This window comes from Falco cherrug, chromosome 13 (genome assembly GCF_023634085.1).
Source record: "Falco cherrug isolate bFalChe1 chromosome 13, bFalChe1.pri, whole genome shotgun sequence".
Lineage (NCBI taxonomy): Eukaryota > Metazoa > Chordata > Aves > Falconiformes > Falconidae > Falco > Falco cherrug.
In genome coordinates this window covers 6,068,704-6,080,551 of record NC_073709.1, presented here as the reverse complement: position 1 = coordinate 6,080,551, position 11,848 = coordinate 6,068,704, and the positions used below count along the sequence as shown (strand labels likewise).

The following is an 11,848-nucleotide window of genomic DNA, read 5'->3' as shown; positions in this document are numbered from 1 at the left end:
GCTGGTAATTATTTATTTATTTTTTCCCTCCCCTCGTGAAAGGCAATAGTGATGGAGACTGCACCGAGATTGCCAGCGTATTTCTCTGCAAACTTAACGGGGGAAAAAAAAAAAAAAAAGCCAACAGAAAAGAGAGCCACGTCTGCCTTGTTAGAGCACCCACTGACGATTCTCTGAGCAGAAATAGCCTCATAATGAAGCTTTTTGGAGCTCATTCAGAAAATTTGTCAACTTTGACAACATTAGGCAAGGTATTTTGAGTTTAAAGAAGGCACTTCTTGCTGTTGCGAGGGAATGTGGCAGTTGCTTGGCCACGCTGATTTTTAGATGCTGAGGGCCACCAGTGCTAACACGTTCAAGGTAATTTAGGCATTCCTTTATTTTAGGATAAAAAAGGGAAAATGACTAATTGCCTTGTTTCCTTAAGTACTAAAAAATATCCCGTCTAGCTAACATCTCTGGGCAGACTCGGTTGTGAATTTGATGTTTACTTGCATTCTGAGGAGCAGCTGAAAAGTGAAAGGTGCCTCCCCCCGCCCCGCAGGCATTCCTGCTGCACTTGCTTTGTATAATTTTGGTTTCTGCCTTTTATTTATGTATTCATCTCGTCCCCTGTCTCCCCCACAAAGAACTCCTGGCTTTCAAATTATTAAATTGGAAGCCGCAAACGTGCTGAGAGGGATAGTGACACAAATACACGTGCATACGTCTGCACGTGTGTTATAAGGGGGCTGTATGTGCCCCGGGTGGTGCGGCTGTGTGGTCTAGCTCTCCTTCTTTTTCCTTATACACACACACACACACACACACACACACACACACAAACTTTCATGCTACCTGCATGGCCTGTGTAGGCAACATGCAGTATCTATATGTTGAAACACCTTTTGTCTGCACCTGCACCCGTGCAGTTCAGGCTTCTGAATTTTAGAAAGTAGGTCTGGCTGTGGAAAATACATACCCATGTGTGTGTGAGAGAGTGTGCGCAGTGCTTTTAGCTTTGAATTCATATACATAAATAATACATCCAGCAATAAAACACCGTGTTCGCTTCTCTTAGGAGTACCACGAGAGTTTCGCAGTGCATTCTTTCAGCCTATTCATTTAATTTTAGCAGAGAATTGTTCAATCAAGTCAGAAATTTGTCCTCATGTAGGAACACAGAGACAGTTGCAGTGTTCACTCTCTGAGTTCTGCATGCTACAGCTGCTTCTGCAAAATCTCTTCCCTGTAACTGATGAATTCATCTCCTCGCTGCCATGCTAATAGCTGTGTTGCATGGGTTTAGTTTGGGGGGGAGCAGGCGGACCTTGCGAGGAGGGTGTAATATTCATGGAGAAGGGGCTCGGTGCGTTCCTCCCCCCACGCCCGGTGCCTTTCCCAAGAGCTCTAATGATTCTCCTTTTGTTTCTCAAACTGCAGCCGAACCTCTTGAAGCCATTCTCACTGATGACGAACCTGAACATGGCACATTGGGAGCTCCGGAAGGGGACCACGACCTCCTCACTTGTGGCCAGTGTCAGATGAACTTTCCGTTGGGGGACATTCTTATTTTTATTGAGCACAAACGGAAACAATGCAATGGCAGTCTCTGCTTAGAGAAGGCTGTGGATAAGCCACCTTCACCCTCACCAAGTGAGCTGAAAAAAGCATCCAATCCTGTGGAGGTTGGCATCCAGGTTACGCCAGAGGATGACGATTGTTTATCAACGTCATCTAGAGGAATTTGCCCTAAACAGGAACATATAGCAGGTAAATTAAAGCAAGGAGAAGTGTTTGCGAGTTTTATTTCTGTTTCAGTTGCAACGTAGCATGTTCGCAGTTGCAAACTGCCGTGTCTGTCTCTGTTCTGCTTGCCGTGACGGCCGATGTGTTAAATGCCCTGCCTTCGGTTAGTGGTGAGCGCACGACCGGTATTTCCTAGTGCCTGCGCAGAGGCAGGATCAACAGGCACGTGCCGTGCCAGCCGGTATTTCTAACGGTATTGTTTGAGGCTGCTCTTGTGATTTGCCTTGTATTGTAGTCACCGTCTCCCGGTGTCTCGCCTGCCATAGCACTGCAGGAGGAGATTTCAGAGCCTGCCGCGCGATAAAGCGAGGAGCTTTCGAGTCTTTGGCAAAGTCAGGGGTGAAAGAGTTAACCGAGCATCAGCCAGCCTTGGTTCCATATTGGCTGTCAGCGTATGGACTGTAATTAAACACAGCCCCATGGCAAAGTGACACCACCGACCTTGACTTTAAGATGCCATTTTCGACTGGCCAGGCCAGAGTAGAGAGGGCAGTTGCTGAAGCGCACAGACATGCTTATTCGAAAAGTTTAAGGGCATGTTGGAAATTTCAAAAGGTTGGTTTGACAGGAAAGGCCGCTCTCTGCAGCCTGCCTCCTCAGCCAAATGATAAATGCTTCGCTGTGCTCTCTCTTGTCTCTGATGTGGTTTTGACAGATGTATCTTGATTTTGTTTGTGGTTTACACAACCACATGTCAGCTGTACAAATGTCCAAGGCAGAGTTCTGTTTTGTGCAACAAACAATATGAAATGTAATTTAAAAAAAATAATAGGGTAAATATTTCCATTTCTTAGCATTTTTATTTTTTTTTTTTAAACCGGAAAACCATCCGCCATGCAGATATTTTCACAAGTGACGTTAAAAAAATAGAGTGTGCTATGTGAAAGAAAATCCCAGAGCCCTGGGAGCGTAACAAGGCACGCTCTGCTTTTAAAATCCTGCTAGTAAACAAAAGTACTACCCATTTGCAGCGAGCGTTGCAAATCGCTTCAAACCGCGCCAATACTACCAGTCGAAAAAGGCGAGACCGCAGTGTATCAACGCCAGCAAATGCCTGAACCAGTTTCAAACTCCCCCTCCCAGCGCTGTTTGGGATGTGGCGCTGCTGGTACCTCTCTTTGGGGGAGCCCGCAGGACCGCTCAGTGTTGTCAGAGGCACAGTACATCATCACATGATGTGCTGGAGCTTGTCTTGGGCTTGCTTTGGCCACAAAGCTAAACCATAATAGGGCAGTAGGCTCCGGGAGGTTCAGTGTGATACTCCCGCAGCCTCCCTGGCCTCCAAACCGGCTGTCAGATCCCACTGGAGAGCTGTAGTTTCGAAGATTTTGTGGTGGCAGCAAATACGCATCAGTGCGTGTGTGTCTGTCTGTGGCACGTATATATGCAAAGCCATGTGCATACACACGCGTACGTCATGTGAATGAATATACACTCTTTCTGCAGAGTAATAGGCGTTACTTTGAATACATGTATATACGTATGTGTAAGAGGAAACAGAGGCTCAGCGACTGCTAAGCTACATTTCGCGTGAGACTTAAAAAACCCCAACGATTCCTCATATTGCACATCCCAGCCACCGATGTTAAGGGTTTTTTATTTTTTTTCCCCAGAGTGGTAGAGGGCAGTGCCCATTTCCATGTGCTGCCTGCGATCTGACGGAAAATGAGCAGAAGCATAGGGCATGATTAATGAAGCGGGAGCCCGGTGGAAGGGATTTGTAGTCTTCCGAGCTCTGGAGCCATAGTAAATCACCAAATATGGAGGAGCGGCGGTATGATGTAACGCTGTATTTACGTACGGCGCCGCTCTGTTGAAAAGACAAAACACAGTTATCTGTCAAGCAAGAATTAAACACGCTCTCCTCCCCGTGGTCCCAAGTAGGTCCCTCGGCCGCAGGGATGGCCACACCAGGGAGTTCCGCACGAGGGGAAACTGCTCAGCTGAGGGTTTTGCTCTAGCACTCGTTCGGCACGGGAGACTCGGCGAGCCCAGTCACGCTCCTGCGTGGCACGGGTGGCGGGGAGCAAGAAGGATTTGGCCTTGCGCAATGTCACAGGGCTGTTAATTCAGAAAAGGCCGTGGCTTTAACTGACTTTAAATGATTTGGTGAGTGGAGGGCAACGGGTGAGGAAAGGTGCCTGTCGGCAGGGGCTTGATCCTGCTCGCCTTTACACGCAAGGGATCAACTTTGCAGGTGGGCCCAGCTGGGAGCGGGCTTGGTGCCGTGCAGGAGGGTCCGTGGGGCAAGCCACAGGTGCTGTTGTGAGTAGAGAGCGAGTTGCAGTTGTCCAGCCACCTCCCACCCCAAGACCTCTTGTGCGGTGGTGCCCAGCCGTGCCCGTGGACGGGACGTCCAAGAGTGTGGGTCTTCACCTGCACCTCCCCGGCTGGGACAGAGCCGAGGAGCACTGGGGTCCCCTGGTTGTTGCTAGGGGTGGGTAATGCAGCCCGGCTGTGGGAGGCGGGGGAAGGAGCATCAGGAGTTACGGGTTCTTGCACTGTCCCTCGCCTACTTGTTTCATCTGCCCTTTCACTTGAGTGAGTTCAGCTCCCTCGTGTCACAGAGGAGCGTGGCAGTGGCTGGAGTGACCCATCGCTTGTAGCCAGGAGTTTGTGGAGTCTGGCAGTAAAATTACCAGTGAGGGTCTTGGAGTGAGCTGTGGAGTTCAGGTTTCTGGAAGGCCCCTGCAGTGGACCTCAGGCCCTTCCAGTTCTGGTATTTTATATGTGATTTCTGTGCAAGAATGCAAAATGGTAAGAGTGTATAATTAAAACAAAAATGGAATAATAAAAAAATAGATGGGCTGCCTTGAGAAAAATACACAGGAGTTGAGGGCACCGATTCTTTCTGGTAAGAGACCAGAAAATACCTATTTAGTAGTAGCAATAGCAAAAATGTCCCCGGTTAGCTGTTAGGCTGGAAGAGGTGTTACAGGTTAGCGCCAGGTACAGAGGTGCTGTGGGTTAGGTCTGGGTGCAGCATGTGCTCCCTGCACAGTTTCCTAGTCAGTAAGTTGGTGTGTTACTGTGAAAGATCATCTTAAGATAACTAATGGTTAAGGATCAGCTCATCTAAAGACAAGGCAGGAGGCAGCGAGTGGAGAAACGATGTCTATTTTCGCCGTCAATAGGCTGCTCTTTATCCTCACGCTTTTCCAGAGGCAGGGACGAGCACAAGAGCTTATGTGTCTGTGTGCAACCTGTGCAGGAGCGTTGAGATTCACATAGGTGCAGGCATGCGTACCTGTCTCTTCCATGTGGGTGTCTGCCTGTGCGTAGCTTTGACTTGCTATAAAATTTTGAGTGATGCTGATCCAGTGCTAGAGCTGAAATGTCATAAATTTAACTGAAAATTAATAGGATATGTTGTGTGGGTCCAATGAGGCAGCTTTCATCAATATGTATGTCAAAGCCTCACCACCAGATACCGGCAGCCCGTGATTTGCAGTGAGTGCTACGGCAGGGCTTTAGTTATCCGCTCTCATATTTTACAATAGGGGGAAATATTAACTGAAGTATCTAGAGATCAGTGAATGTAAAATTGCTGTTCACTTATTGAAAAGGCTGAAGAAATATTTATCGTCCGCTGGTGTCAGGTTTTAGCGGTTTGTTTGTTGAATGTATAAATCTGAGAGAATTAAGGAAAGGTTGTTTTTGGGGTGAGGAAGGATCTTAAATGTTACTTGGATTCAGTTGGAGGAGCACTTTGGAGTGCTGCTGCATATTCCCCTTTACAATGCCGAGTGTGTATCTGCGGATACCGTATTTACTGTACAAAGAGGGGAGGAGGAGGGGAGGTCATTTTTACTGCTCGAATCCTTTATGCTCAGGCTGCTGGTGGCATTCAAATAAAATACGTGGGAAAATAATGTAAGATGACCCTCTGTCTGCAGTGATCAGGGGAAGGTGGACGTAATTTGGTACTAAATTTTGGACCAAGTACATTGATTATTACAGTTCTCAGGAGGTAATGTCTTTGAGTAGTCATTACACCACAGAAATTTTCTTGGGCTGTTATTAGTAGTTGCCATTACAATTCTGCAGGTTGTAAATTGCAATTCCTTATTATTTTGTTTTGTTCCAGAGACAAAAAAAATATTGATGTCTGCATTGAATCGTTAGCGTTGCATCTGGACAATAAGATGAAAGCTTAAAAAAAAGGGGGGGGGGGGGGGGAGAAAGGAATACGGAGATATTTTGGAGTCACATTCGGTCTGCTTTCCTCATACAAAGAAACAGAGAGCACAGACTGGGTAAAGCAGTCGCAGGCAGGAAAAATAGTGAGGGTGCTACCCAAAGGCTCCTGAGATTCGGAGCCCTGCGTACAAGCTGTATTTGTAAATAAGACAGAGAAAGGTTGTGAACCGGCAGCTTGGCTGTTTTGTCAAAGTACAATGTCAGAGAAACTCTTTCTAAGACAAATTGTAAATAGAAGTGTCACGATGATTGCATGATTGAGCTCTAGAAGTGTCTTGCAATTGTTGGCATTGTCAGAAGACTTTTGAAAGCTTAATTAAAGGCGGTGGCCTGTGCGGCTGTGAAATTTACTTCTCGGGGAGGGGGGGGGGGATGTAAAAAACGTAGGGGATCGAAAAGTTGCTCCAGTTCTACTCACACGGGGATACAGAGAAGAGTCAATAGTTTCTCTGCTTTTGCAGTTGCCTTTTATAAATAACATTTTTTTGAAGAAGCAAACACGTGATGCCAATACCATCCTTTGTACGAGGTAAAGATTGTGTTAGTTTTCCTATTCCCTGCTGTTACAGACAGTTGATGTAAAAATGGCTCTTTATTGGCAACACAAATACAAGTTCGCTCGAAGCACAGAAGCAGGGTAGAAAGTTTTCCTCTGCCTCAGCGTGATCCTTCCAGGGGAGCATCAGAGTGCTGCGGCACCCTGAAGCTTTCTGGTTTTTTGTTTCCTGCAAATCAGATCTTCTGGTTTAGAGGATGAGAAATGTGTTTTGCATGCTTTCTGCTGTTGTATGGGACATTTAGTTGTGGAGCTCACCATGGGCAGAAGCATCGCTACATCCAAAATGCTTGTGGTTGGAGAGGCAGCCCGGCACGCGTTAAACTTCGTGTAGATCTGAAAAGGTGCACGTTAGCATCACGTGCCAAACGCTTTGAAAAGAATGCGCGTAATAAACATAAGGCTCTGTGCAGCAAGTCCCAACAATGAACGCCGGGTGATGGAAACTGAGGCAGGGAGTAAATTAAACACCTTCTAATTAGCCTGGTGGGAGAAATAAAGTCTTCCCTAAACATTCCCATAATTTGGTAATGCCTCTTTTAAAGAGGAGGAGGCCTATTAGCATCACCCCGTTTTGTATATGCAACCCTCAGCCCACGAGCTCTTTCTTATTTCATTCAAATAATAAAGACGATTAAAGAGGCTTGCAAGGCAGTGTCAGGCAACGGGAGTTCAGCCTCCAGTTGTTTGCCTGCTCGCATCCTCATTACGGAAATTTTTTGGACAGAATTCCCTTCAAGCTTTGGTCTGGTTTTATATCCAATAGTACCGGCTTTGCACGATAAAAGGCATTTAGCATCAAGCTGGACATGGCCTGGCATGTTGCCACTTGTTTTGTTGTTTTTTTGTGCGTGTTTCTTTTTTTTTTTTTTTTTTTTAATGCTAAGCGCTGAGGATTTCTTGTTACCTTTCTGTTAGTTGTGATTTTGTTCAGGTCCTGGTTCTGCCAGCGACCTCACGAGTCCAAGGAGGTCATCTTCTTGGCCTGGCAGGTGTCTGAACGCAGCTTCTGTCCGGGAGGGCTGTTTTATGTGTCAGCTTCTGAGATGTTGCACAAGTTCATAAAGTATGCTGAGCTCTTATGTTTTAATACATGAAGACCTATATATATATATATATTCATACTGCTAGCATGGCCCGAAAATTAACCGTTGGTTGGTCTTGTTTTGTTTTGTTTTTTTTTCCCCCTGGGGTAATTAATAAACATATTTTATCTCACTTTGTACGAACGCAGTAGCTCCAGCCTGCCTCCTGGTAACATCGGGCATAGCAGGTTTGGGCCCATGGTGGTTGGTGTCACTATGTGGAATGCTGTGATTTATTACGTACTTTTAAAAATAACAGGCCCATGAATGGACCCACAAACTGCCCGAGCAGTTGGGCTGATCTGTTTTTTTTGCTTCATATGAATTTCCATGAAACACAGTCTGCTCTTTAGGGCCTCCATCCGGGGCGCGCTTGGCCCTGCTGGATGCGGACCACGCGGCACCTGCGCGTTTAAACGCTTGCAGGAGCTGCACTGGTGCCTGCAGACCCCCGTGGACGGGCAGACCAAGCACTCGCATTATTCAAACCCTCCTGTGTTAATGCCAAACCCATTCTGAAGCCCATAAACATCCTCGTCGTCTTTCTAATCAGGTTTAGTATGCAACACATCCCATGCAGGGTTCAGCGAGTTTGTTTCCCAACCTTTATTGGCCAGCTGCACTCGCTGTGCATCTTTAAAATATTTCAGCTAGGTTTTTCACTCTTCTTCCGTGAGGGCTGGTAACTTGGTGGCTGCTCCCTGGCTCATTCTTCATTCGGAGGTGGCATTGCCTCGGGTTGGCAAGGGAAAGGTTTGCGGTGTGGGGCGTGGTGAGGTCAGCCCCGATCCCAGCAGGGAATTTGTGTTCTTCATTTGCCTTTACAATCGGAGCACAGCTACTGTACCTTGGAGCAGCTCTCAGGTGTGAGCTCAGATGGGCGCATGTAAATGTCCTGTCAGATGCAACGCAGGAATATTAATGTTTCCTCACCACCATGCTGTAATAAAGCTGTACACAGCCAGCTTAATATGCAGCTGGGCTGGGGAATTGTATAAAACTTCGATAGCCTAGTGTGAATGACAGCGGTGGAAAAAAATATTCAATATGCCACAGTTTGCATTCTTGTTTGCCTTTGATCTAAAGCGAAATGAAAACATCCGCTTCTTTCCCTCCTCATTCGTATAGGTGTTCTTCCTCTGCAAAATTGGCTCCCAAGTAAGGAAAGAAAACAAAGTATGGGGACATAGTGCAGATTTATTTGAAGCGTGTTAACACCAGCCTGCTGGGGATGTAATTTTTCCAAGTGTTAGCAAACCTTTTATTTTTTATACTTGGGGGGGAGTATTTTGCTTTGCTTTTCATTCTTTTTTTTTGTATCTGGGTCTGGCTGAAACAAAGCAAATAAGAGCCACCACAAACGGGCTGGAGCCCCCTTTGCCCCTCCTCCGGCTGCAGGCACAGCCCAGGCTGTGCATCCTCTTCACAGAGGTTTCATTTGCATCTTCTGTGTTCCAGTCTTCAGCTCCATCCAAAGGTGCCTGTTTTTCAGCAGCTATGTTAGAGGATTTTTAATAATGTGCTCATTTAACTGAATCAACAGCTGTCAGGAGCGGTTGTAGTAAATCCACAAAATGCACAAAGAAAAATACATACGTTTCCTGAAACAAAACACTTGAAACAAAGTGGCTGCCAAAAAAAGCTGCTGAATTCTGGGTTTGCAGACAGTGCACCGAAGTGTTTCTTCTCTCTGCTCTCCCTGGAGACCTCTCCCCGCTTGCCTGCTGCAGTTCTGCTGGAACTTTTTACCTGAACAGGTTGCTGTTAAAAAAGCCCCACCACTTTCCCCTGTTTGATGGGTTATGGAGCTCAGCTCCAGCTTGGATTTCTGTGTTTCGCACTAAATAGCTAAACCACCAAGACGGGAGCAAGACGCAAAACCCAAATAACTGCATTACCATCAAGGAAATGAGGCTTAATATCCCTGTGAAATAGCTGTGGGGAGAAGCAGTGCTTCAACTCTGCCCTTCCAGGTAGGCGGTGGCGGGCTGGTGGTGAGGTCTGCAGCGGCTTCAGAGGGTGCTGAGTTTGCAGGCGGGGCGGGTGCGCTGGCCGAGGGAGACCTGGGAGCTTTGGTCAGTCAAACCCAAGGGTTTGCTGCATCCATCCTCCCCCTGCTTTGCCTAAGCGCTGAACAATTACACCTACAATTTGATCTTAGCTTCAGATAGAAAAACCGCTGCCTAAATAAACAATGGAATTACTGCTGAACAGCAGAGGCTTAAAGAAGAGCCCTGCCTTCGGTGGTGTGGTGGTGTTGGTGTTGTGGGTATTATTATTATTATTATTATTATTATTATTATTATTATTATTATTATTACTGCTATTACTACAACTATTACCGTTTTAAAATAAACACACATTACAGTTCCTCACTCCTTAGGAAGTAAGGAGTTTAATTTTTGCGTTCATTAATTAATTTAGCAGGCAGCAAAATACAAAATGCAAAAATAAAAATGTTCTCTACACCCCCCACCCCCCCACCCCCCCCCCCAATTCACAGCAATTAATTTGTCACCTGGTGTTACTTTGCTACAGCATCACAGCTATTTTTTTTTCCAAACATTGCACAAATCATCTGGGTTTTGTTGCATTTTAAGTACTGAGTTCATTCTTTCTGGAGCAAGAGAATAGATCAGCAGAACTGTCGTGCTTCAAGCCAGGGCATCATAAGCGCGTGGAGCATTTACTGCGGGAGGGTGGCTGGGGGCTTTTCCTCATGTTTTCTCTGGTATCGATGCCGATTTTCATATTTAGGAAATAGAAGGAAACGGTAGTTGGGGAGCCTTGTTCTCTTCGAGGAGGTAAAACACAGTGGGATGCATTTGGAAAAAAGAGTATTACCTGCCAAAAGATTATTTAGAGGCTGCATTATTTTGTAATAAACTATAAACTGTCCTGTGTTAAATTTGTGTAACGTTAGAAAAAAATCAATAAGGAAAAATTAAATTCTGATAAAGATACTCTTGGATCTTTGAAAACAACTGCTGTCCTTTTAACTAAAACATTTGAGGAGCTTCAAAGAGTATGTATTTCTTCTGATCTTAGAGCTGTGTGACTGGTAGCAGGGAAAAAAAAATCTTATTCTACATACAAGTGGATTGCTTAACAAGTCAGCACAGACACATACTTGTTTGTACCATAGAGATAAAAATTCCTGTATAAAAATAATTCAGTTGCTGACAGCAGGCATTGTGCTGGGGCTGCCTCTTTTGTGTTGGCCGGGGGTCAGGGACCACGGCTCCCACTTTCTGCAGGGGGGAGGCTGTCACAATCGCTTGCTGGAGCCTGGAAATAAGTTAATTGCTTCATTTTAAGGAGTACTCGGGGCTCAGTGGTGTGGTTTTTACGTCCCTGGAAGCAGTGAAAGAGGTGGGGGGGGGAAATCTCCTAATGGGGGGGGATGACTTGAAGGCGGTTTGAGAGACATGGCCTTCAACAGCTTGGCGACCCGGTTGTAGTTCTAAACTTTTGGGTTTAATCTAACTCTGATCCATGCTGCCATAGTGGCCCTCCCTGGACTCTCCTCATGTGAAGTAATGTTGGTGTCAGGGGAATCGGTTAAAATGGGGGGACTCGTGGCTAGTACAGATGTTCGCTGCTGGGGTGCTGGGTCCTATTCTAATAAATGCTAAAAAAGCGGGGCATCAGCACGGCCCCGGGCATCCTCTTTTTCGCTCTGCACGGGCGCAGGTAAGATAAGCCACGAGGCTGAGGAAGGCTGGGGAGGTGGGAATAGAAATTACGGAACGTGCAGCCATCCTTCAAAGTCAGGGTGCCGACCTTGCTGGCAGAGCCGGGGCTCCCCTCTGTGCCCTTCGGGGTGCTGCGGGAGGTGCCGGCAGGATCGGGCCAGCCGACAGCGGAGCCAAGTTTTGTGAGCGGCTGCGGGCGCTGAGCGGCGCTGAGCAGGCCCCCAGCAAACCCCCCCGCCTCTCGGCGACAGCGGCTTTGCTCCCTGGGAGCAAAGTGACTTTCTCGGTGGCACGCTCCGGTGTGGAGATCTTTTCATCCCTCCTTTTAAAATGCAGCGAGTTCCTAAAATTAATGCTGCTGCACTTTGATGAAAATAATGTTTTTATAATACATTTGCTGTTTACATGGAAGATGTGACTTGAGGGGAAAAAGGCTTTTTTGGAGGGTGGCGGAAATCTTGTTAATCTGCTCTCGGAGAGCGGCACACAATACTGCCTATGAGCAAGTCTGTGCTGCTTTTGAT

General features: G+C 46.6%; 1 protein-coding gene across 7 annotated transcripts in view; it reads left to right on the top strand.

Moving 5' to 3' along the window:
* Nucleotides 1-11,848, top strand: part of BCL11A (BCL11 transcription factor A) — a 75,094-nt gene that overhangs the window by 4,856 nt on the left and 58,390 nt on the right. For 6 of the 7 annotated variants that reach the window (XM_055725402.1, XM_055725400.1, XM_055725403.1 and 3 more), the window contains exon 2: nt 1,423-1,752. In XM_055725402.1, coding sequence (XP_055581377.1) covers nt 1,423-1,752 — 330 coding nt within the window. Of the gene's footprint in view, nt 1-114; nt 252-1,422; nt 1,753-11,848 lie in introns of those variants that run through there. The other variant, XM_055725399.1, reaches the window with a different exon arrangement.